This window comes from Tauraco erythrolophus, chromosome 4 (assembly GCF_009769465.1).
Source record: "Tauraco erythrolophus isolate bTauEry1 chromosome 4, bTauEry1.pri, whole genome shotgun sequence".
NCBI classification, from domain to species: Eukaryota; Metazoa; Chordata; class Aves; order Musophagiformes; family Musophagidae; genus Tauraco; species Tauraco erythrolophus.
The window spans coordinates 77,299,301-77,326,292 of record NC_141468.1 but is presented as its reverse complement, the minus strand read 5'-3'; the positions used below and the strand labels follow the sequence as shown (position 1 = coordinate 77,326,292).

Sequence of the window (26,992 nt, the reverse complement as noted above, 5' to 3'; positions counted from 1 at the left end):
TTGGGGCTGTTCAGCCTGAAGAAGAGAAGGCTCCGGGGTGATCTTATAGCAGCCTTCCAGTACCTAAAGGGGGGCTACAGGAAAGCTGGAGAGGGACTTTTTACAAGGGCGTGTAGTGATAGGACAAGGGGCAATGGATTTAAACTGAAAGAGGGGAGATGTAGATTTGACACAAGGACATAATTTTTTACAATGAGGGTGGTGAGACACAGAGCAGGTTGCTCAGAGAGTTTGTGGATGTCCCATCACTGAAAATTTTCAAAGTCAGGTTGGATGAGCAGCCTAGTCTGGTGGAAGGTGTCCCTGCCCATGATGGGGGCAGGACTAGATGATCTTTAAAGGTCCCTTCCAACCCAAACCACTCCATGATTCTATGTGATCAAGGCTAGATGAGATAGATTGTATCATAAGATACATCAAGCTCACTATGCACGGTAGCTATCCTTGTCCTCAGCTTTTTCTTTATTTTTATTTTTGTTATTTATTCGCTACCTGCATATAAATCAAATGTGTGGTAGGACAAATACAAAGGCACATGTCCTTCTTCAGTGCACTCATCAAATAATGACTCCAAAACCATGTCTATTTTTTATCTCCCGTATTGTTGGCGCTGGAAATTGCCTGCTTGGTAATTCCTCTTGCTCAAGTCTGTAAGATCATTTCCAAATTGTGTATGCTCCAGGACCCACTGTCACTTTGAGCTTATGGGTTACTTTCCTAGAAATTTAACTAAATAGCCAATCTGTGGTATAAGCTGCAACACATAGTTCCATATTCTCTCTGAGAATTCTTTTCTGTGCATGGATTTGAAAGATTACTTAAACTAACACGTTTTACAATATCTATTGTTACAGTGTGTTTGCTTGAGGCTTCCCAATGTCAAAGACAGTCTTCCTATTTGAAATTCAAGTTCAAGCAAAATTTGAAATAAAAAAATAGAAGGTGGCTTTGCATTGTAGTGGAAAACAATAATTAGCTCTTCAGAGTATTTTCCTGAAAATGTTAGTCTTACTTCCATGTCATACACACACACAAAAAAATGGATTAAGTTATTTGACATGCACTTCAGGAATTGACCTGGGCAGATTCAGCTCAAAGGATGATATTTTTATTTCAGACTCAAAAGTATTTGAAAGTGACGATGCCTTCCCAGCTATAGTCACAAGCACTACTAGAATTACCTGTTTCTGGTAGTAGATGTAGAACAAAATGAGCTAATTTTGGTCAATAAGCATCATCCCTACTTTTAAGTTCTTGATAAAAAATAAAAGAAATTCAGAAAAGCCTGAGACACTAGACTTAGCTTTACTTTTGCTTTACTATTCCATCTTGCAAAATGATGGTAGTTATTTCTTCCTCTCTTAACAGGTATTTTTTATTTTTAGGTTCAATAATACTTACATTTAAAACAGATTAAAATTGTGTTGAAGAAGAAAGAAAATCAGCTTCAGAGCAGCAGAAGAAATTAGAATTTATAAATTGTAGTCATGCCATTTTGACCATCGGTAATTACACTATTTTTATGTTAATGTAGAAACCCCTTGAAAGAAGTATTTAAGCACTAATTATCTATTTACAAAAGAATGGCTTTGGAAATGCAGTGAAAAACATTGAGCTGTGTAGGGATTTGGAACAGATGTCATTTTTAAAAGACTGGGCATACTAAAAAAAGTGTTAGTTTTTACTGCATTTCTTAAATGTGCGATGGCTCAGATCTATTTGTACATCTAAGGCTCAGACAGTACAGTACAGAAATGTGTGCTGCAACACACTTTTCCAGAGTTTCTCCAGTTCTGAGGAGTTAGTAATGTCCTGAAGACTTCTGAAAGTTAAACTGGCTGCCGGGAGTACATCCCTGTATTGGGAAGATGACCTAGCACAACTTTTTTCCAGGTTATTCCTCCCGTGCTGGTGATGAGAAGCTGTAGGAGCTGTAGGGATGGTCAGTGCTAAAGGATTTTCCCTTCATTCTCTCCTTCCAAGTACATGTACGCTTCTGGGGATTTCTTGCACTTTGTACTAATACTGAGGTTGCTTCTTTCCACTGATGGAGTGGAAAGTAGCCCTACTTCAAGATCCTGAGTCTCTGGGATGACTCACCTAAAAATGTCCTGCGATTTTCATAAATATTGAGAACCCTGACCCGCAAAATAAGCAAGTGAGTAAAAATACCCAGGCTTATTCCAGACTAGCAGACAAGTGTAGCTTTAGGAAGGCAGTGCAACCCAGAAGTGCAGAGAGTAACCAGGGAACTGAAAGATCTGGACTACAGTTCTATGAACTGTCATTGCCTCTAGTGGAGATATTCGAAAGAGCCTGAGGAAGACAGGCAACCACGTTAGTTAGTTAGTCTTCTTCAGATTTTACAGCTTCTTTACTGTTCCCCCTTGTAAAATTGTGAAAATGATGCTTGATCCACCTACCACATGAATGTGTTGGAGGATTAATTATTCTCCGTACAGCACTTTGAACACCTATTGCAAAGCACTATACACAAACATTAAACATTGTTATTAGTGCTGTGCACCTTGTATGGTGACATGACACACAGCTCTTTGTAGGCTTCCCTTCTAGAAGGTGACAACTGGGAGATACTGAAGGCACCTTTGTGGGATCTGAAGATCTGAATAGGAATCTGTATCAGTGTGCAGAGAGATCCATGTAGGAAGTCTAAAATATTTTTTGTTACTTTTGAGCACAGTTCTCTACCTCCTTTGCTTTCATTGTCCCCAGATATGTGTTGTAAACCTAAACTGGAGTATTCTAAAGGGCAGGAAAGCTGTTGTAGAAATTTATCTCCTCAGAAAGGTATATTATTTGAGACTATGACTGTTCCAGGAAGTAATAAAGAAAAAAATATTTATGAAAATGGGCCCTGTGGCTTACATATTTGGGGTTCTCAAGCCATCAGTTGCCATAATCTAAGGGGGATTTATCAAAGGAAAGTTCAATCTAGGCGCAATTTCCTAGACATCTGTAACTGACCACTAGTGGACAGAAGGTACAAAGCTAGATAATCTTGTGGCTTGATTTGCTACCACTACTCTAATGGCCTAGTTTGCAGCTTGCATTGGGTTGGTTCTGCATAATTCCAGGGTAATTAAATAAATGAGGTTAAAAGGAAGCCACTTTTCTTTCAGAAGTAATTTTAGCCAATTATTATATGTGTGTGTGGGTGCATATAAACCACAGCGTATCAAAGAGCCTAAGTTGGGCTATTATCAGATATTTTTTAGTTTGATTTGCCTTTATCTATGTAGTTTAAGAAATCCTGTTTTGCAAATGTGAGCAGTATTATATGTGTTTGCTGGTTTAGTGTTTGATATAATTACTGGCTTTTACAATGCAAGAATGTCTAGAGTTAGCAGGTTACAGATGACTTAGGAGGGAGTGTTCATTTACAATGTTATTCCAGATTACACACCATACAAAAAGTATGTTAATGTGAATTTCCCAGACATCAGCCCCAGTGTTTAAACACAGAACTGTCAGATGCTAAAAAGCAATCTGAGACAGTTATGCAGTCTTTTTACTATATCACTCACTGCTGTATTCTAAAAGGTTGAAATGAGAGGGAAAAAGCATTAAGTGGGCACTTACATGATTGTCACTGCTTTTAATGAATACTAAAAATTCTGCTTGTACAATACCAGGAGAGAAGCAAAGCACATCTGCTTGTACAAGTTTGCATTTATCTTGGTGGAGTTGCAAGTTGATAACAATTGCTAAGCTGCAAAGGAGGTCACTGGTTGATAAAGATGCCTAGCCTCTTGGTACAAGAGGAGCCTGGAGTATAAACATCATGCATTTGCTTTTGAATTACTTGCAGTGTTGATCTAACTTACGAGAAGATGACTTGCTGTTAGAATGGGATGAACTTTTAAGCACACAGAATTCTACTTTGAACGCACTCAGATGCAGAGAAATAGCAAACAAAGGCACATTGTTCAGTGCTTTGCATTTTGCAGTTTGTAGTTCAAGTAATGGTTCCCCAGCATTTCAAGTTATTTTGTAAAAATTATGTTCCCCATAAAAAGGACCTACTGTAGTTTAGAAGTTAAGAATTGCTGTAATAATTTTGTAATTGCTACATAAACATGCAATAAATTAGATGTTCAGTTGATTTTCTTAATTAGTAATCTACAGTAATGAAAAGAATAAACAAAGATGTTACTAGCTAAACAATACATATATTCTTATACACATTATATCACCAGAACTACGATCAGGTTCTTACACTAAGCAAACAAAGGCTAAGAAACTTTCTGAGGAGGGCTTGCCACAACTGGCAAAAACTCCATGAGTGTAGTTGACAAGTTAGTAAGATGATAATACCGTCTGGCTATATATAAACTAAACATGGTATCTTAGGCTTTTTGATAGTAGAATAATCTCAAAGAATAACGAATTATATTGATTTAGGAGATTTAGGGCAGATTTTTTTTGTGTGTTGATTTGTTCTGGGAGCAGAACCACTGCTGCCTGACTTCTTGGATTTTGTCCCATAGACCTTCTACGGGTTCTTAGGTGTCTTGTTCCTTTGAAGCCTCTCCTTCAGACTGGGCATTAGTCTTGTCAGAGACTTACTTAGAAGAAACTCAAGGGAACATAATTATCTTTGAGGCCTTTATTTGCTGAATATAATAAATGACTCATTCTATGTTAAGAAAGAGGCTGAAAAAGTGGATGGTGGCTTGGAGCCCCATTCTAAATTGGCAGAAGGCAAACGTTGATTGTGGCCTGAAAGAGGAAGCCCAGGACTGAATTAGAGCCAGTGTGTTTCTGACAGAATTTTGATGTGTAAACATTTAAGTTGATTCCAAATTCAAATAGGATGAAGTGGCTAGAGGTTGGTTATGAAGGAAAATGATTTTTATTTCTTGCAAGTTAGACGTTATGGGAGGGAAAAAACCCTTATTTTAGAAAAAAAAAAAAAAGAAACTTTGCTTAGAAATGAAATTTTTGTTCACCCCAAAATATTTTAAACTGACATTTTGCTTCATTATGTTTCCTTGGTAATGTCAGAATCACTACATGAATTTCCAAATATATCCCATTCCATCCAAGTGGTATTTTAATAATTTTAATACAGAAAACTGTTTAGGTAAAATTTTTCTAACTAATTCTAGCTGTAGTTCAGCTCTAGTTTATAGGGATATTTTAGCAGTTGCTTCTCAGGTGCCAAGAACAGGAGGATCTCTGGTCTTCGGGCAAAAAGACTTGTCTTGTTTTGGCTAGTCAAAATAAGAGGTCAGAAAAAAAAATAGCTTTCCCCAAATTAATAACTTTTGCTTTTTTTTTTTTTGGTTTGAGAATACATCTTTGACTCCCATAGCATATGTTCTTGCATGTGTTTCTTGGCACTCCTGAAGGGCAGATCTATTTCTCACATGCTTGCTTCCTTAATTTTACTGGGGAATGAGTTTTGCCCTGGATATGTGTGCAGAATTCCTGTGACAGCCATAAATTTTCTTTAATATCTTTGTATATGTAGAGCTTCTGTATTAATACCAAGTTTGCTACCTGCCCACCAGCAAAGCCATATGCTAGCATCAAGTGTTAATTGGCTATCAGTTGGGTATTTAGTCCTACTCATCTGCTAAATGGATAGTACGAGAAACTTGTACCAAAGTTAATGGAACATACTCTCTAGTCCTGTTAAATTGCTTCTCTACCATAGATTTGTTCCATTAGAATCATAACACAAAATGAGTTTTTAATTTCTTTCAGTGTTGCAGGCTCTTTAAAATTCTTGTTTGTTTTCCGGTGTAGACTTACAGAACCTAGAATCACACAGGATGGAGGGGACCTCTGGAGGTCATTGAGTCCAACCTCCTGTCAAAGCAAGCCTAGTTAGGGCAGGCTGCTCAGAACCTTGTCCAGTTGAATTTTGAATATCTCCAAGGGTGGAGTTTTCACAGCTGCTCTGGGCACCTATTCCACTTTTTGACTGTCCTCTTGGTAAAATTCTTTCCTTATACCATGTTCCCACTTGTGTCCTTTGGCTCTTGTTGGATCTGTGTGCACCTCTGAGAAGAACCTAGCTCTGCCGTCTTTTTATCCTGAGGTCAGGTAGTTGCAGACAGCAGTAAGTTCTTCCCTTCGTCTTTTCTGGGCTGAACAGACTCAGATCTTGGCCCCTGCCCCTATGCCACATTCCCCAGGTGGCCCTCTGCTGAGCTTGCTTCAGTTTGTCAGTAGTTTTTCTTTTACTAAGGAACCCAGACCTGGACACCACACTCCAAACGTGGTCTCACAAGTGCTAGGTAGAGGAGAAAGGTCACTCCCTTTATTCAGCTGGTTTCACTGTTACTAGTACAGGCCAGGATATGGTTGGCTGTCTTTGCCATGAAGACACACTGGTGAGTCTTGTTGAATGAAATTACCCCATCCTAGGTGCAGGACTCTGCATTTGCTTTTGATGATGTTTATGAAGTTCCTGTTAGTCCAGTTTTCCAGTCTTTGTAGGTTCCTCCAAATATCAGGCATGTCCTCCAGAGTGGGTCAGCAGATCCCCACCGCTAACTTGGTGTTGTTTGCAAACTTGCTGAAAGTGCACTCCATCAGATCATCCCGGCTGTTAGTAAAGAAGGGAAGGAGTATTGGCCCAACGTCACTAGCTGAGGGATGCCTCTAGTGACTGACTCCCAGATGGACTTTGTACCACTGATCGACGCCCTTTGAGCCCAGTATTCCAGGTGGTACTTGACTTACTTTATCATCCATCTTTATCTCACCAGTTTGGCTATAAGGATGCTACGGGAGATTGTGTTGAAGGCTAAAATTAAGGCAAACAATATCCAGCGCTCTCCCTTATCCACAGAGCCAGTCATCTCCTCCTGGAAGGCAACTGCTTTAGTCGGATATGATATATCCATGTTAAATCAATGATGGTTGTTCCCAATCACTTTCCTGACCTTCATGTGCTTGGAAAGTTACTTTGTGGGAGATTTGTTCTGTAACTTTCCCAGGCCTGATGTGAAGCTTGATGGCCTGTAGTTCCCCAGATTCACCTTCTTGCCTTTCTTGAGGATGGGTGGGACATTTGCCTTTTTCCAGCCATTGGGAACCTCTCCAATCCCCCAGACTTTTCAAAGGTGATAGACAGGTGATAGGTGTGTGTCCATTCATTGGAGCACACCAGTCAGGTGAGCTATCTCACCATGCCTGCATAATCTCAGAGATGTCACAGGTCTCCACTGTGCATGGACTTCTTCCTCCTGGTTGTACCTCATGCTGTGTGTGTGTGCATACGGGTACCTGAGAGGAGCCCCAGGGAGGCTGCATTTACAAGGGTAATGCAAGAGCCATCACCACCCTGTTGTCCCCCAGCTGCTTCCTCACTGCCTCCATGCCTCCACTTCTCTTCACATCATGACAGCCCTTCCCCAACACACACAACTTAAAACTCTTCCCACTGTATCAGTGAACCTGTTGGCAAAGATGCTCTTGCCTCAGTTCGCTGGGGGAATACCATCCCTGCGCAGCAGTCCTTGTTCTTCAAAAGGGTCCAGTGGTCATAGGAGCTGGAGCCCTGCTTGCAGCACCAGCCATGCAGTGTTGTGTTGACTGTGGGATGCATCCGCTCCCACCTGAGACTGAGAGGGTGGAGAAGGTACTACCAGGGCTGCATCCCTCTCACTGTTACGTCAGGGTTGTCTGTCACCCTTGGAATGCTCAAGGTCACTCTGATACCATTGGTGCCCACACAGATGAGTAGTCAGGGAACTTAAGGTTTAGCATATGGCTATTTTGGAAAAGAAAATGAAGAAAAAAACCCAGAAAAACAGATAAGGAAATTAAAACGTTAGCCAGTGCCTTTATTAAGGCTTATTTTCATGGGGTTTGTAAATGGAAGACAAAAGGAACCCACTGCAGTGGGTATGTTGTAGCCACTGCTGTCTTTGGTAGTAATCTTTCTTAGCAAAATGCAGTTGTTGTAAGAAGCCATGAAAACCTGCACGAGTGGGAATTCAACATTCTCAGCTCACTTTGTTTAACAAGGGCCAGGAAATGTACCCCATGTCTTTTCTACCCAGCTTGTCGTTAGCACTCACTAAGCAGGTGTGGGAATAAACTGGTCAACCTGGAAATGTTTGAATGTTCTCTGATCAAGAGCTAGTGGCACAAAAAGTAATAGATGTAGAAGTGATGATTCTAAATCACTGTGTAGAAACACAGCCTTACAACAGCTATTATGCTGTATGCTCTTGGAGAGGTCTTGGTGCGAGCCAAGGACCGAGCCAAGGCTACAGTTTGTGCAGTAGTCTGTGCCTAGGGATGGAAACCATGTATTTGTGTTGGAAGGACATAATGGAATAAAAAAATACAGAATAATTCAAATAATAACATATAAAAAGGAAAAATACATTCTAGGTCAGAAGTAGGAAAAAGTTACTGCTTTAAGGTAGTTTTTAAGTAAATATTGATCAGATATTGCTAATGTTTGGTGAATCTTAATGCTGTAGAAGGTACTTGAAAGACTCAGCACTTCTGATGTCCCCACCATAAGAGAGACATAGATCTGTTGGAGCGTGTTCAGAGGAGGGCCACAAAGATGATCCAGGGGCTGGAGCACCTCTGCTACGAGGACAGGTTGCGGGAGCTGGGATTGTTCAGCCTTGAAAAGAGAAGACTTCGGGGGGACCTAATAGCTGCCTTCCAATACCCGAAGGGAACCTACAGGAAGGCTGGGGAGGGACTCTTTACAAGACTGTCCACTGATAGAACAAGGGGAAATGGGTTTAAGTTGAAGGAGAACAGATTTAGATTAGAGCTTAGGAAGAAATTCTTCAGTACGCGGATGGTGAGACTTTGGAATAGATTGCCCAGAGAGGTTGTGGATGCTCCCTCCCTGGAGGTGTTCAAGGCCAGGTTAGACAGAGCCTTGAGTAGCCTGGTCTAGTTGAGAGGCGTCCCTGCCCATGACAGGGAGGTTGGATTTAGACGATCTCTAAGGTCCTTTCCAGCCTATGCCACTCTATGATTCTATGATATGATTCTCAGGAATGTGCTGACACACCATGTTGGACTGTGGTCCTGCTGCAGTAAGGTGATGTTGATCCCTCTGAGGTCAATGGTAGGAGAACCATGCCTTTAGTGCAAAGAGAGGTTTAGCATTCAGCGTTGACTTCTGCATGTGGACTAGAGTGAGGGTTGGTAAATATGGATCACACTGGAAGCAGGGAAGATGGGAAATCTGTATGCAATGTTGTGGTCTGATAGCTGAGGGTCTTCATCTGCAGCCGCTCAAGTGGCATCTTACTCGTATAGTTCCTGACAGTGGTGCCCAGCCAAGAACAAGGTTTCAAAGATTTATAGCTAAGGTTGGCTTTGCACTTTGAGAGCACTTGGAATAAACAGTGAGGCATGTTCATAAGTCTTCTAAAATATTGTTAAATTCATGTGCAAGTAGCAAAAAGTACCCATGTTAGACAAAAATTAAGATTTAAAGGTAGACAAAAAATTAAGATTTAAAGGGTAAAGAGCACTTGTGGAGACAAAGAGAAGGAAATAGTTTTAGCAAGTTGCCGCCTGGTATGGGATGAAAGGAAAAAGCCCTGAGCTGCAAACTCATCAGAAACACAGTTGTTAATTGAAAAGCTGACAGACCTGTAACTACAGCAGTGCTTCTGGCCGCCACTATAATAAATGTAACTGTACATTTAGAGTAATTTGCTAATTTGCCTAAGTAACACCCACAGACAGCAACATGACATAAATACATTAGTGGAAGCAACAACTATAACCAGCTTTTACAGGTTCTTGGCTACTCGATGGATGGATCAGATGAGCTGGAAAAGATTTACAAAACAAAGTAGAAATGGAATTGTTAACAATGTTGTAGCATACAGGAATTTTTTATTTTTGCATTTCCCAAGAATGCTTTAAGGCCTGTAGGTGTCCATACATATTGTGGCATGTAAGTAACATTTTTAACTGGCGTGCGTGTGTGTGGAGTACACATCTGCAAAACGCTAAGCATTTCAGAAGCAAAAATGACAAAAATGACATCTCAAGTAGTCTTTCAGGTAAATATTTGAATCTCCAACATTCCACATGTAAAACATATCTGAAAAGAGTTTCTGTTAATAAATATTCTAAAGGCACATGTGTTTTGGGTCCACGGGAAAGACTGGAATCTGTACCATCAGTTTTCCTAACACAGGTGTTACAAATGTAACTTGTAACTCTGAAACTTACACTTAAGAGTTGCCCAGATCTTTTCATTTGGCAAATAATGAGTTCAGCCATGTGGTATCTCCTCTGGGCTAGCACTGTTCTCTCTTTCTGTTTCCGTAACTCTGAATCATGCTGTTGCATTTTATTCTTAAGTCCTACTCATGCCAACTTTTGCCACTGCATATTGACTGGTGTCTTACATTCTCTAAATATCCTACCTCTAAGTTAGGCTTGGGGTCATCACTAAAGGTTTCTATGTTATCAACAAGTACATTTTTAAAATAAAAAATGACAAGGTTGCTGCTATGCAAGATGCATCTCATTTGTAATAAAGTATTTCTTTCTGCTCCCAATCTCCTGTTCTGACTGTCTTCAAATTAATGGTGCAGAAGCAAAGCTAATGAATGCAGCTTTAAACAGTTTCTGTCTTTGTTTCGTCTCAGGTATACTTAGCAGATTTCTGTTGAGCTTTTTGAGACAGGTGATGCCTGCTCTCAAGGGCAGAATCCAGGTGATAACCAAATGTGGAGTCAGGTGGAAGGTTTCTGTTGCAATGCAGGTCTCAGGAAGAACCCATGTGTGTGGGCATATATATTCTTGCCTTCAGCAGGAGGGTGTTGTAGGGTTTTTCACTAAATACGGGTTGTAAAATATTCTTGAACATGAGTCACTTTAAATTATAGTCCATGGATCTAAGGAAGTCACTGAGAAAATGGAGCAGGAAAAAACAGGGGATAGAGGCAAACTGCGAGACTTCTCTGTGGGATGAGGAGTTTTGACAGCTAAACCCAATCCCTGTCTTGCTCAAAGGCTTGATCTGAATGTCAGGGCGAAGAGGGCGGCAGAGCCTTCTGGCTGACCCAAGTTCTGAGTCTGTAAGACCTCCTCGGTACAAGCTGGTAAAGACCACAGCTCTGGGAGAAGAGAGCTGACGTTATTTTACGAAGTGTTACGGCCGATCTTCTTTGAACCCTAATTTCTGTCAAAGAGTTATCATCACTGTCACAGTAAGTGATACTTGCAGCACAAATGGCAATTAACTAGAAGTAAATAGTAGAGCAGAAGTCTGCAGGCTGGTTTTTAAGGTTGATGAGTTGAAAGTAGTTTCAACACATCAGTGCTAAGCATGCTAAATCATCGTGTGCCCTGAAAAAGACAGGAATGTCATTTACCCGGAATCACCAGGAATTACAATATCACGTAGTAGGGATATGCTCGATTGTTTCAAATATGTGAGCATATTACAGGCATTGATAATAGTTTCTGAGTCTGTTTTCTTTTATCAGATTTTCCATAAAACAAGTAATGTGTTTGTTTTTCACTGTTTTAGGTAGCCTGCCCTATGAATACAAGATTGTGATAGCAGGAAATCATGAATTGACCTTTGACCAGGAATTCATGGCTGACTTAATCAAGCAGGACTTTTACTATTTCCCCTCTGTTTCTAAGCTGAAGCCAGAGAGCTATGAAAATGTACAGTCTCTTCTAACAAACTGCATCTATCTTCAAGACTCTGAAGTGACGGTGAGGGGATTCAGAATATATGGCTCCCCTTGGTAAGCAGGTTTTTAAGCATACATAAAAAAAATACTGTTGATTGCTATCACATCAGCCTTTTCGTATGCATCAGCTATATCTGGATTGCTGTGTTAGGAAGAAAAGTAATACTCAGATTGATAAAGTTTTATATTTTCTCGTAATGAATCATTCCTGTGACAAAATAACGTACTTGTATATGGGTATTGTTAACCAAATAATGATGGGAAAAAGATAGTGTGCTTTTTAAACTCTCAGCCAGGAGCAGTTCTTTAACATAGTCCGTGTAGGGGGGTTTTGTGTTATAGAATGTTTTCTACACTTAGTGAGTTTATATAATTACAGGTTAATTTTATTGCAAGGGTATGTTCTTTTGACAATTTCCATCCTACAGATAATATTTAAAGTTCATTAGTGTATACAGTAGTCATTTAACTCAGCAAGCTTGCTTCAGTATTGAGGCTTTTTTTTTTTTTTTTTTAAATATCCCTCAGAATCTTACTTTCTTTTGTACCGTAATAGCTTTCCTTAAGGTATAGTTGAGCTTCTAAACTAAAGTCAACAAATGAGTGATAACCTAGTATTTAGTGGATTTTGCTCTACTGCATAGAGTGAACACTTAGAACTCCCTGACAGTATTGGAGACAGATGAACTTTGGCTTTTTGACCTCCACCTTGGACTTCATATGTGCAGCTTCCGTGTCTTACTTATGTTACTTTACTACTATGTTGTGTTATTTCTGCTAACAGGACTGTAAATTGGGTATTGTATAAGCGTTCGGTATACATTTAAAGTAAGTCAAAATTTATTTTAAAAGGCAGGTTTTTAAGGGAATCTGTTATTCTTCCTTTTAAAATCACATCAGGCTGGAATGTAGCAAACAAGTTGTCAAACCTGATGCATGTACCCCAATGTGAATTTTCAGTGTGAATAAACTGTGAAATCTCTTGGATTTCTTTTTTAATGAAAATTGGCATTTTCCCATTTGGTTACTGGAGATGGGTGTTAATTTTCTCTGAGCTTATTATTCTACATTTGTCTACATTAAATAGCTTCCCTCTTAAATGCACCCTGCTCTCTCTCCCTCCTAGATCTCCAGATCTTTCTGAGTTTTTTTCAACCTACCCACCTGCTGTGTTGTAGTTCATCTTCCTCTTGTGTCTGCTGTGTATTCAATCAATGTACAATTTACTTCATTTTCCAAATTATTAGGGAAGATATTAGATGGTATCAGTCCCAATATTAACTTCTGAGAAATGCCACTTGGCATCTCTTCCCATTTTGATGTTCAACTGTAAATACTGTAATTATGCTCTGTTTACAATATGTCTGGCAACTTCATATCTTCATTGCAATATTCGTAACCAGGCACCATATTTCCAGTGTCAGTAATAATATTTCAGGCAGTAAAGTACCAAAAGTCTCATTAAAGTCTAGATAAATCAAATTAAAGCGAAACACTATCTATAAAGTAGCACTAAGTAGGGGCTAAAGGAAACCATTTGAACTGTGCATGATTAGATCTGTAAAAATCTGTTGAGAAAACTTTTTTCCACCCACTAACCCATAAATAACGTTTCTGTAAATTCAGATCTGCCACATTCCCTTTGTGTGCTAATCCTGTCATTTTGCACAAGTTCTCTAAGCAATCTTGCATGACCTATCCTTCATGGAAAAATATTGCTTTCCATCTTCTATGCATCTTCAGGTTATATCTAAATTTCCACACTACATGTTTCACAGTGTTGCTAACTCATCTCCCACCCCCTTATGGTCCTGGCAGAGGAGTGTTGTGAGGTCCTTTGAAGATCTTTGCCTGCTCCATATGGGAGAAAGTCTTGATGAAAGCCTTCCACCCAAACTGGGTTCTTTTGTTTATTATTATGCAACGCTGAATGAAGTTTCCATGCTAATTGATGTCATGTCCAGTGGAAACGGCAACAACAGTATTAACAGCAATAAAAAGTCGCTCTTCATTAGTCAGGAGATGCAGAAGTAATGAAGTCACATCAGCCAGCCCACCAGTCAGAAAATTTAGGAAGAGAAACAGCTGTTTTGTGTGGGTTAAACTAGCTGCCTGTGAGATTGAAGGCTGTAGTACAAGTCAGTCTACTGATGACTGCTGTTTTTCAGCATTTCTTTTTGTTTCTGTACATCATTCACCCTGAACAGAGTGGTTCGTCATAGCCTCTCTGGGAAATCAATCTCAATTTCTTTCTATGTCATAGTAATGTAATCGCTCAAAAACTACAGAACTTTGGTGAACTTTCCATGGTGAATCTTGTTTTGCCCTTGCATCATGAAGCCAGTCCTTTAGAAAATGTGTATGAACCTAGACAAGACTTCAAAATTTACAGTTCTTTACGATCTCAGAACTCAATAAGAAAGCTAAATTTCATGCAGTTGCTTGTTTAGTATCCTAAAATTTTTTCTTTTCGAGTCTTGAAAACACGCATATAGCTTTTTGAATGGATTTGTTTAATTGGAGAACTCCCAATTACAGTTTATGTCTCTTGTCCATACATGACTCTATTTAATGAGAAAGTGAGTTACCTAGAAAGTAAAAGACTGTGGCCCCAGATCCTGCCTTTCCATTTCTGGTTACAGCCCTGACCTTCTGTTTTACTTCACTCTTTGTAAAAATAAGTACGAGCTAGAGGTATCCCTCCATTATAGAACAGGTTAATCAATAGTTACAAAGTACTTTGAGAATGCTGGATGAAGGTCTGAGTGAATGCCAACCGTCATTAACTTAGTGTGTTTACCTGTAGCCATCTGTTTTTATATATGACCTGTACACAATTAGATTGTACATCTGCTTAAGATATTTTAGTGGCAAAGTAAACCATGAGAGCTTGATCGGTTTGCCTAACATGCCAGCCTCTAAGGCCTTTTAAACATGTACCATTTGTGTGTGGTTAAATATTTTCGATAGCACTTGGCACTTGGGTATTTTGACCTCTATTATTATCTAAAACTCAATGGTTATTTTTAATTGCATAGAAGAAATGGGACACTTTCTTGTCTCAGAAACCAATGCTCTAACTCTCCTGGGCTCCAAGGGCAAGATTTCAAGTGCCAGTTTGAGCCTCTACTCAATAACGAAAATTTAACTGCCTTAAATGTTAATTATGCTAGTAGTATCATCAAGCAGGGAGCAGCCGTTTTGAAATGCAAGCTGCAGAGCACAAAAGCTGCTATTTAGGAATTAGTGGTTGCAACACCGCTAACTTGGACCGGGGATAATCAGTACAGATGATGAGGGAGAGGAGTATAAAAACATTAGATGCTTCATGAGAAACTTGGGAATACCAAGATGTTAAACGTGTCCAGAGCAATCTTGAATGTTAAGGGTGGCTATGTTTGGTGTAGTGGGGGGCTGATGCTTTTGACAGTGCACCATGCAGTGTTGGTTGCCAGATCTTACAGGGCATCGGTAAGAATGCAGCGTGCTTCCTTCTAGTGTAACCCAGATGCTGGGAGCCTTTGGGGTTTTTTTCCATATAAATCCTGGACACCATGATGTTTTTCGTAAAAAGCTAGGTGCAGGAAGATGCGCTCTGGTTTCATCCTAGCAAAACTCAGAACATGGCCAGAACATATTCACAGACCTGGAAGTAATCTTGTGTAGAGAATAGCCATAGTCACTATGAATGTAAAAAAAAGACTTCGGTTCCTCAATAGCATTTTTTGTAAATTTGAAAGGTTCTAATTGGAAAGTACTTTTAAACACTCTTATTTATTCTGGACTGCTGTGAGAAAAGTCAAACTGACAGAATAACGCAAATAATTCTATATGATGTACTTTTGACTGCTGAGCCTTCCCAAAGATGAAGCCATTTTCCAGAGGGGTTTAATTTGTTTTTCAGTGACATACAAAATCATAACATAGAAGTAAAAACACAGCAAGCAGGAACACCAGAGATGTGGCAGAGAATCCATCCTTAGGTGTTTTCAAGACTTGGCTAGTCAAGATCTGACCAGATCTTGCGGTGGTGAGTGGCAGGGAGTGTGGACTAAAGATCTCCGAAGGTCCCTTTTGAGCAGTGCTTCTGTGAGTCTTGTCAGTCCTACTATGGAGCTAGAGCTAGGTGTCAGTGTTGATACCTGAAATGAACAGGTATCAACAAAGCCCTTCAATAGGGAGCTTTGCTGTTGATACCAAACTCTATACAAGCAGTAGATGTTCCTGACAAGTGGTTTGAAAGTCAGGAAGCCAAAATAATAGTGGAAATTTGAATTTGGATTTGAAGCAGAAGATCTTTTCTGTGTCATCAGACTGGGTATTATCTCTATGATGACGTAATTCATGGAACCATATTAATAAATGATTAGTGAGTATTTCAGTTACAGATTTTCAGCCTTCAATTATAGTTCATTACCCCCCACAACATGTTCTCATTTTGCAGGTAAGAGTTTCAGTGTTAGCTGCAGCTGGCATGAAGATAGCCTGTACAATTCACCTGTGCCTCTGCGCTGCTAAAGATTTTAATTGCACAATTACACACTGTGTCTGCACAAAAAACCCTGGTGCATTCAGTGCACAAGATCTGCTGTGCTTGCTGAATGAGGCAACTATATATTATTCCTTTTATGGTCATTATTCAGAATGGCCATGTAAAAATAAATGCCTGTAAAGGTGCATGTACATTTTTGCATCAATGTGAGAACATCTCTCTGAGGTTCATGCTTGCATGTGTGATCCTGAGTGTTGCTACATCTGCTTCTCTGCCGCACAGGGTTCCAGTAATGGACTCTTGACCTGCTACATGTTTTTTCCATTGAGTTTTTTACAACTCAGTGAGTAAGTGACTTGGCTATCGGTTCTCCTCTTGCATGCAATAAATAATGATAAGACCTGAAGACTAATGAATTGACCCCTGATCAGTAATCAAGAAGCTGTTTGTGTCTGGCAAAGGTTATACTGCCGGTTCCCCCAATGTCTAATATTGCACCCCTCTGTCAAATTTATAGACAAGATGTGCATCTGCAGAAGAACAGGTGTTCTGTTTGTATGCTCTGATCTTGTGGAAGGTGGCAGGAATTCCCGTGGCATTTTCTGTTAAAAGGTGGATTATTGTGCATTGATGGCAGAGTCAGAGTATACATTTCACTTGACATAGCAAGAGAAGTGCAAGTGGCAGAAGGAGAACATCTTCTTCTTAGCAACTGAATTTCTGTAAGGCTTCTAAGCAGCTGTGTAGAACTTGAGCAGAAACTTTGGTCCTCCTGCCCTCAAACAGGCATGCAAGGTGGCAGGAAAGTATTTTACCTCTTTTAGCGCTTTTTAAAATTTTCCACAATGTGGGAAAGGAAGAGAGAATCAAAGCCCTCTTGCCAAACATATGACAATTTCATTATTCTAAATGACATATTGGCCTGGATAGCTTAAAGAAGCCCTTTATGATGAGATTGCCTCTAGACTCATTATCCAGAGAGTGGATTTTTACTTGGCTTTGATTATCTGGAGGGATCTATTCCTGTGAAACAGAACCTCATTTTTCTTTTTGCAGAATTACAGTTTTTTCTGGTGTCTATATATTCTCATTTCCTCCTTCATTCTTTTGTTATAGGCCATCTGGAACTTAAGACTTAAGTTTCATTTCCCAGTCAGGAAAAGTGGGAGAGCAAAGATTAATATCAGCCTAGAAAGACAATTGTGACCATTTGTCCTGAAGTGACAGAGGCCTGGACGGGACTGCTGGGTTTTTTGCAGCTTCTCTCCGACGGAACATTGATTAGATGTGGCCCCAGCATGTTTACACATAGGCCAACAGTTCTCGTACAATGTCGTTGCTCTGATAATGGGAACTGAGTGAAGAAGGTTGGGAGTGTGTATGTGAGGAGTGGTTTTTTTCTGTTCAAGTATTGTTTTTAGTGAGCTTAGCGTTCTGGGTCAGGGCCATTCAGTGAGCTCTGGCCATGTCAGAGAACACGAATTCCTTCCAGTGTAAAAGACATCAACCTGTAGGTTGCTTTAGGGAGTATCAGCCACCAGCTCAGCCCAAAACAACTTTGACAGGGGGCTTATTCTCCAAATCATCATACGTTTTGGTGTGAGGGCTGGAAATCTGTTCCAATCTGTTGGCCCTTTTCTTGGTACACTGCAGCTACCTGTGCTATTCCAGTATGCAGCCGAGTGTCTTTACTTAAGCTGCGTAGTCCAATGTGATCATTAGGGCTTAGCCATAGGTGTGTAACTCTCATCTGATTTGTTATTTTCTTGTCTGATTTTTTTTTTCATCACAAAGCACATGACTTTGTTCTGCTCCTTCTCAGATGTTCTCTCTCTTCTTTGTGTGTGTGTGTGTGTGTGTGCACGTGCTTGCACACGCGAGCACATGTCCACTTTGGATAGAAAGACTGGTAACTTCCATGTATAATTGGGGTAGTTTCAAAGAGCATGCCAGGGGTAAAATGAGGCAGACTTATTTGTGTTCCATACAGACTCTAGGCCACCCGTACATGTACCATAGGTCTCCATTTCAGTGCCTCCCTCCTCCATCTTTTCAAGAACAGCTTTAATAATCTCTTTCATTCCTCACTGAACTCAGTTTTCATAAGTAAAATAATGTAGCAAAGATTTATAGATTCATTTCATGAGAAGGACATGCTTTCATTTTGCCAGTGATGAATCATCTAATGTTTACTTTCCCAGACCTTGTACAAATCTTTACAGTCATTGAGGTGAACATCAATTAAAATGAAACTGTATTAGAATAAAATATTGACTTCATTTAACATAATGTACCTCCCAAGTTGGGAGCGTGGCTTCCAGATAGAGCAGCAGCAGTGCAAGACATTATATTGCAGGTTTTATTCCCTGTAAAATTCGCTGAAAATAATAATTTCTGCCTCAAAGTGACCACTCTGATTCCGAGTTCTTATGCTCACTTTCAAATCTGAAAAAAAAAACCCTATGGAGTACTTTACACATGACTAAAACATATAGAGACTAAAAAATTTGTGTTATTGAACAAAACCCTACTAGAGGTTTCTCAGAGTAAGATAGCTGATCCTCCTATGTTCTCTTCTTTCTGCACCCCTACTTGGTGAAAAGATAAAGATATGGATAACTAAAGTGCATTTGCTTCTGTACTGGTTTCTAAAGCAATAAAACACCATTCTAAAATTCTTGCAAACCTCAGATAAAGTAGATTTTTGAGCAGGTGGCTTGTTTTTGTCTCTAGCTTTGTCAGTGCTGAAGTCTTTTATAGATGGATGTGGAAGTGCTGGATGTGAATATATTACAGAGTGCTGGGTTTTGGTTGCTGAGAAACATGTTTTAAAAATGGTGGATGTTCCCTGATTTTTAAAGCTGACAACTGTCTGGAGCTTCTTTAATCAGTGACTTTGAGGCAGACAATGTGAGTGAGTAATTTAGGTAGACTGACATGGTTCTTGAAGAAAATGAAAATCATGAGTGGGAATAATAGGCTCCACTTGTTACTTAGAATGGAGGCATCTCAAGTTTCAGAAATTGTGGGAAGAAGGTTGGCATCTAAGCCTACCTGATATGGCTGCGTTACTATGGTTAGGATGCTGAAGATGTTTTGATTTAGGCATTCGGTGAAAGGTAGGTAAGATGTGACAGATGTGTGAGAAATAGCAACGTGTTTAGAAACGAGAAAGCAAAATTCATCATCCTGTTAAAATGTATTAATTACAGTCTGCGACATAGAGATGCGGGTTTAATTGTATTTTAATAGAATGCTGGAGTGATATTTTTATTTCCTCTTCCATACTTAGCAGAAAACATTTTCTGTTTTGGAATGTGCAGCTTCTGAAAACGCTTAAACCCACAATACACTGTAGTTTAGTTTGCAGCATATGGAAGATCGTAAGAGTGGTTTTTCCTGCAGAATGATTTCAATCTATTAAAATCAGCTGTTCAGGAAAGGTAGGGAGGAGAAGTGTAAGATAATGAACTCCTGAAGTGTGAAAGGTTTTCCAGTGACAGAAAATGAGACTGGAGAGTGCATTCTGGCTGTTGTAACATCAGAAACAGATCACTGGATCATTTTTATCTTCATTTTTTCTTTTTTTTTTTTTTTTTTTTTTTTTACTAATGGCACTTTTCTGAAATCAGTGCATTTCATGTGATAAACACATCTTGGAAAGCGTTTTTGTTGCGTGCCTTAGAAATACGAGAAATGTGAGTCTCATTCAGTAGACACTAGGTGTACAGGTGCTATTGCTCATATGAGGAGTCACACTGAATCCAGGAGAGGTCTTTTTACTGAACACTGCAGTACAAATCAGGTGACTTAAATGACTTAGCAAGAATCATTAACATTGCTGCGAAGATAAAAGTGTATGGAACAAAATAAAAATTTCTTAGACTCCAAGTGAATTTTCTGTAGCACGTTAAAGGAACATAGTTGTTATTAACTAATTAGACTCCGCAAGATGTATGTGAGTGAATGAAACCGTAAACTGAAACACACCTATTTTAGCCCATAAATATCATCAAAGTCAGACCAATGTGGTAAATTCTAGTTATTGTGTGCTCCTGAGATATTTTATTTTTCCACTTCTCACAAGATTTTTTGAAGTTTAGAATATGCCTTTTTTCTTTTCCTGTTAACGAACATTCCAGAAAATGTTTTCTCTCAAATAAGGTTTTTTCCCAACATTGCCCAGGGCTGACGAGTCTGGAACAGTTCAATCCTAGAATAGAGGAATTCCTCTATCACAATAGAGGAAACCAGTAAGCCCAGCACTTTTGCATGGTGCTTGCTTGCATGTGTTTGTGTATTAGGGATGTGGATCAGTTCTGTAACACGTCTCACAGTAACCTCCTGCAGAGTGAGCTTAATCCATTACTGAAGCCAAAGATGCTGTGCATCCACTTTGCCGTTGTGTCTCTCCACTGAGGCTGCACCAGCGTGCAGGGTGTTACGCCGCCTGTGTGTGAGTGCGTGCTGAATACAGACCAGAAGTTATGCTGATTTCACGTAACGTTTTGGAGCAGGTCCTGTTTCTTGTGGTGCCTGAATACATCGTGTGGCTTTATATTTCTGTAGGTCGAGCGGAGATTTGCGTTTGCTTGTTTTGTTGCGAATGTTTCTAGCTTTAGTTAAATTTGAGAGCAGTCGAAAAATATATTGCTTTAGTTTAATTAGCTTGGTAGAAAAAAGTCCTTTCTTGGGCAGTAATTATTAGTTGTGTATTATTAAAAGGAAGTAGTTCACATTCAGTTACTTAGCAGAAATAATTGAATCTTCTGATCCAGTAAACTAGCTCACTTTGGATTCAGCTGGTTTTTAATTTAAGACCTATAGAAGAGGAGACCTGTAATCTCACTACAGGGAATTGGCTTCACTTTCCTGCAGTTCATAAACCACAAGAGTGAAATTGCAATCCCCCACAGCAGTTTTCTCTTTATTTTTCGCATTTGCTTGAAAGTTTAATTTTATGAGACAGAGCTGATTTTAAAGTTTAAAGTGGGTTTTTTTGTTGTTGTTGTTTTGGTGCTTTTTTCCCCATTTTTTCTTGAACAAAAGGACTACCAGCTCTATCTGTAGTCTGGGCTGTAGTCTCAGACAGCAGCAATTTCAGGATTTTTCAAAGATGTAAACACAGTTGGGTACTTCGATGAGCCCTTTGGCGGTATTCCAAGAAAAACACAAATAGCTAACTAGTTGGGAGCGGATCTGCATGGAGCTGATCCTCAGCTGGAGTAAATTGGCAGAGCTCCACCGGCTTTTGAGCTGTTTACACCTGGTGAGAATCAGCCTCCCTACTTCTGAGTAGCGTATATGTATGCATTTTCCCTAGGTTTTTGCACAATAGATGCGTTATACTACATTGAGAAGTAGATGGTGACTTTATGTTGTGTTCCAAGTGAAGACTGTAAATAGAGCCACCATCACAGAAACTAACTGTAAAACAATTGTCTCAGTTCCTTCTCTTTTCCCTGACTGGATTTTAAGGGGAAAAGTAATTTACCACTTGTTGTGAAGCTGCTTAACATCAGAACACTTCCCTCGGATTTGTTGTTCATAAATTAATTTTATTTAATAAATTAGCATCGTTTAATATGAATTGATGTAAGGATTTTCTTCCCCAATAAGAAAGTTGAGTAAATTGGAACCAGTAATACAACATAGGGGTGCACCTGTGTGTGTCAAATATTTCTAATTGCATAATCTACATCAGATAAGTATATGTGTTTTTTTTTAAGGTTGCCTCAGAATCCCTAGCTAGCTGAATGAGCATCCAGGTGTTAAAGCTGTACCTTTTTAGTATAGAAAGTTATATTTCAGCAGTTGGTTTCCATCACTGTACTGTGGGGTGGATTTAGGACTGCAGGAAAACATGAATTTGGAATTTAAGATTGCTTGGATGGTGTTAACTTCAGGTGGAAGCATGGCATATGAAGTACCAGTATGTGCTTTTTTAAACAAGAAGTAAGTTCATCTGTTGCTAGATTGAAAATGTTAAAAATAATACACTTTATGCATATATGCACATGGGCTGTATTAATTTATTAGTTTTGGAAGCATTTTCATGCTTGCTTAACTCTAAGTTGCTTTGAATTTTCTAAGGAAAAGAAGGTAAAAAAAAAAAAGGGAAGGAAAAACAGAAAAGAACTGGCAGACAGTTAGTCCATATGGCCTAATTACTCCTGGTGTTTTGAGAAAAGAATGTAAACCTGGTGAGTTCCTAAACTGAGAAGTGGCTACTGTGAGGGCCCTTTTTATCGATTCTCAGTGCACCTATTACACATCCTACATGTTTTCATAGAATCGTTTATGTTGGAAGAGACCTGTAAGATGATCGAGTCCAACCGTTAACCTAACACTGCCAAGTCCACCACTAAACCATGTCCCAAAGCACCACTTCTACTCTGAAATGCCTCCAGGGATGGTGACTCAACCACTTTCCTGGGCAGCCTGTTGCAGTGCTTGGCAACCCTTTCAGTGAAGAAATTTTTCCCAATATCCGATCTAAACCTCCCCTGGTGCAACTTGAGGCCATTTCCTCTTGTCCTATGGCTTTTTACCTGGGAGAGGAGACCAACACTCACCTCGCTCCAACCTCCTTTCAGGTAGTGATAGAGAGCGATCAGGTCTCCCCTGAGCCTCCTTTTCTCCAGGTTAAACCATCTCAGTTCCCTCAGCTGGTCGTCATAGGACTTCTGCTCTAGACCCTTCACCAGCTTTGTTGCTCTTTGGACACGCTCCAGCAGCTCCATGTCTTGTAGTGAGGGGCCCAAAACTGAACACAGTATTCGAGGTGTGGCCTCACCAGTGCCAAGTACAGGGAGATGATCACTTCCCTCATCCTGCTGGCCACACTACTGCTGATACAAGCCAGGATGCCATTGGCCTTCTTGGCCACCTGGGCACACTGCTGGCTTGTATTCAGCCGGCTATTGACCAATACCTCATCATGACCAGTTTTAGTCATGTTTCATCTAGGAGAGTCCCTCCAGGAGCTGCATCGTAAAAACCCCTCACAAGTATAGCCATCTTCATTTGAAGGGATGTTCCATCTCCTCAGTGAGCAAACATCTGCAAAGTCTGATTATCTGCAAAGGCCTCAAATTATTTTTCCTTACTGATTGGCCCATCCATGGCAAGTTTTACATTTAAAATAAGATGCTGACTCTATTGAGGACAGAGGGGCTGTTAACTGCTCCTCTCTCTTCACTCTTCTTTCTATGACTATCAGTTATCAGTATCTGAAGTACAGTCTGGATAACTGGCTGTACCTGTGTTTTTACATATTGAGAATCAGAGAAACTGAGGGAACAGACTCTGAGGCATAGGAACTCAAGACCTTTGTGTTACATTAAATCTGTAAGACCATACTGAAAGTCTGTACAGTACTACATCTGTACCCTCAACATTGACTCTCTTGGCTAATTATTCCAAATTAGCTTTTACGTTTGTTTGTTGGGTTTATTTTATTATTTTTAAAAAATATCAGATGGGATATTATCATTTGGCTCCCAGCAGAATGAAAGAAACTATTTGCATTTGGTGTTGGCATGTTTTAAATTCAGTCTTTCATTAATTTTTCCCCTTACCTGTTATCTTCTGCTTTCTTGTTATGAAGATAAAGTAGATTTCATTTTATTTTTCATTGTTTTATAACAGATTAATGTTTAGAAATGATCAGTTCCTATTAGTCACAGCTCATTCTTTCTTCTTTCCAGTCAGACATGTATGAAATCCTTTACTAAACAAAAGATGAATGATTTCATGTGTAACTCAAATTGCAAAAGAAATAATTACTGACAAAGGGCCATATTCTGATTTTTACCCTCCTTTCCTTTTGTGAAAACAATAATTGCATTTGATTCAGAGTTTCAAGAATGACAACCTTGGATGCAAAGCAAGTAAGGCAAAAATCCAAGAATGCAGCAAACTTCCCCATGGAAGAAGTGTTGTCTGTTGTGGCCAGCAGACTGATAGAGGATCTGATTTCAATTTGCTGCTCACTACAGCCTCCCAAAGTAACACTGTGCAAGCCATCTAGTATCTCAGCACCCACATTCCTCCTCCTCCCCGCCCCCCCCCCCGCTTCTGCTTTCTCCTTTCTGCCTGCTGAGCTGTACTTCATGGCCATGTGTTCCAAGGGATAATCTTATATGAGATTAACCCCTGTTTGCATTTATTAGTTTTAAGTATAATGCCTTAGCTTTCATTAAAAAGCCCTGGTTCCAATATTATGAATGAGTGAATCTGAGTTTGTTTTTTGCGTAGTTTAATTCTTTTTGTAAACTGCCTTCGTACCTCTTCTCTACAATCATACTACCCTTGTGTCTCACATATGGAAGTTAGTCATAATATAGGTCTCCTCACACTCCTCAAAACTTCTGAAACTTATTTTTCTGTAAATCTCAGTTATTCTGTTAAAATGTTCAGATGCCAAGATGTTGAACGGTGTTTCAAAGCCTGTAAACTAACAGTACTCTGCCAGTTCTTCTTAGCACTAGTGGCCTAATAGTGAGTTTCGTCCCTGCCTGCTTTGGACAGGAGGAACAAAAAACAGAAAGATGAGTGTTATTTCACAGCTACTTCAGACATAGAAACAGCCAATACCCCACAAAAAAAAAAAAAAAGAAAAAAAAAAGGTGAGCTTATATGAATCCTTTCTTGGAGAGAAAAAAAAGTAAAAAAAAAAAGTAAAAAAAAAAAGTAAAAAAGCAGTAGAAATAAAGTTAAAAAAGCAGTAGAAATGCTCAGTAAACTGATTAGTTAGTTAGTTACTGAGGAAAGGCTAAAAAGGCAATTGCAGAGATTTGGTAAATTCAACTAACAGAGTGATGGGGAATGTAAAAATACGAACGCCTGAAGGACGTGAACACCAGGCAGACAAGGAGGGTGTACTGTGTAAATAGTACTGTATACCCATGTTCACAGGACTGTAGCTAGTTATAATAGTAAGATTAAATCAAGACCAGGAAAAATTAGACTTAAATGTCCAACAGTGAGATTTCTTAGGCTGGAGTTTTGCCTGCGATTGCCAGTGCTGAATCTAACTGCTTTTTGGTGCTCCATGGCCCTTGACCAGTCACTTTTACCAGTATGACTTTCAGCATGCATAGTCCAGTCTTCTGAACACTGAATATATGGGGCTCTACAATTGTCATGAAGAGGAGCAGGAACGAGAAGACTGATTTCGTCTGTTCTTTTCCCACTGAGCTTCTTTACGGCCAATATCTGTTTATTATCTGATAGGAGAAAAATGACAACTGTTGTGGAGGAAAGACTGGAGCAAGTTACGTGTGTTCGTGAACCTTTGAAATTCATTTTGTAAGCAAAGGAATTGTAGTGAGAGAATTTCAGCTGCAAAAAAGGTTTCGGTGGGAAACGTTACAGAAATGAGGAGGTAAAATCGTCTGCATCTGGTGTTTTAGTTCTGTATTTTTTGCTACTAAGGTGTTTGCAAGATGCTGCCCACCAATCCCTTTGATATGCTAATGGCTATTCAGCTATTCTATCCATAGCTCTCTGCAAGTATGGGACTATGCAATGGAGTTTTCCCTTGAAGTCAAAGAGAGTAATTGCGTGCCTGCTGGTGTCAGGATTTGTGGACAACCTAGATGCAGCTGATGCAGTAAATCTTGCAGTCCTGAAGTTCTTGTGGTAGCTGACACCCTGCAAGCTCGACGGGCAGTGCTGTGATGGGAATGTTTCTTTGCCTGCCTGGTGGCTGCCTGCCATGTTCCTGTGTAGTGAGCGACCAGGTACTGTGGAGGGTCCCCTTGAGCTGGTAACTGTACAGAGAGGAAGGAATCTGTTCTTTAAGTTAAAACATTTGAATTGAATCAAAGTCATGGAGAATCAGATTTCACTCTCTCATTGCTTGCAATAGAAAAATCCATGCAAGTTGATAGTTTTCCCCAGTCAAGTATCCTTTTTCATGTCCCCCGTTTTGTATGTCTGCTGAGCAGATTGAGGTGGGTACCAGTGGTTTGAAAATTGAAAACCTTCAATTTTCTCGTAAATTACAGGTCAAATCTGTGTAACGCATCACTGCCCTTTACAGGAAATCGCATGTAAAAATAAGTCATGCCCCATTTAAATGATAAAGGAATTCTTGGAATACATGGTAGCTTTTTCCAGTAGTAGCTGAATAAAAGAAGAAAAACTAATAAATAATTAAGGCAGTAATATGTTTGACCACTTTTTTTTTAGTGTGACTTTTTTCTGTTATTATTGTAACAGAAATGCTCCTTTCAAAGACAACTAAAGCACTAATGGTAGCTAAGAAGGTCATTCCTAGGAGGTTAAACTGGTTTAATTAGAATTTATGAGAAGGTTACTGTAAGAGTGCAGAAAGATGTTAAGGGGTTAACCTATAAGAGATTACATTGTAGTCAGTGTTCTGTTAAAGTTTGAATTAATTTTTCCCATGGGTTTTTCACATTCTAATTTTCAACTAAATGAGACATCTGTTTCAGAAAAGGAAAATTTGCTATGGTTGTCATAGCAACTATCATTCTGTAAGAAAATTATTCCAATGGTTACTTTAGAACAGAAAGATAGAAATTCAGTACATACAGCAGCATCCGATTGCTAGCTCAAATTCTGATAATTCAGCCCTTTTTGTATGGTGGATTATTTGACCTGCAAAACTTGTTCATATGTTTTTAGTGTAAGGTTAACTATGCTGTAAACAAATTCACTTCCGATATATTTCCCCCCTAGAGTCTTCTATGTAGACAATCATTATTCTTATCGTAATAATAATACCGTTGAATTTCTGTAGTGTGTGGAAAGACTCAAACTGTTCGCCTTGAGAAGCTAAGACCTA

General features: G+C 39.5%; 1 protein-coding gene across 1 annotated transcript in view; it reads left to right on the top strand.

Annotated features, from left to right (window-relative positions):
* MPPED1 (metallophosphoesterase domain containing 1) overlaps nucleotides 1-26,992 on the top strand; it is a 49,138-nt gene that overhangs the window by 9,747 nt on the left and 12,399 nt on the right. The window contains exon 3 of the mRNA XM_009982320.2: nucleotides 11,513-11,738. Coding sequence (XP_009980622.1) covers nucleotides 11,513-11,738 — 226 coding nt within the window. The remainder of the gene's footprint in view (nucleotides 1-11,512; nucleotides 11,739-26,992) is intronic.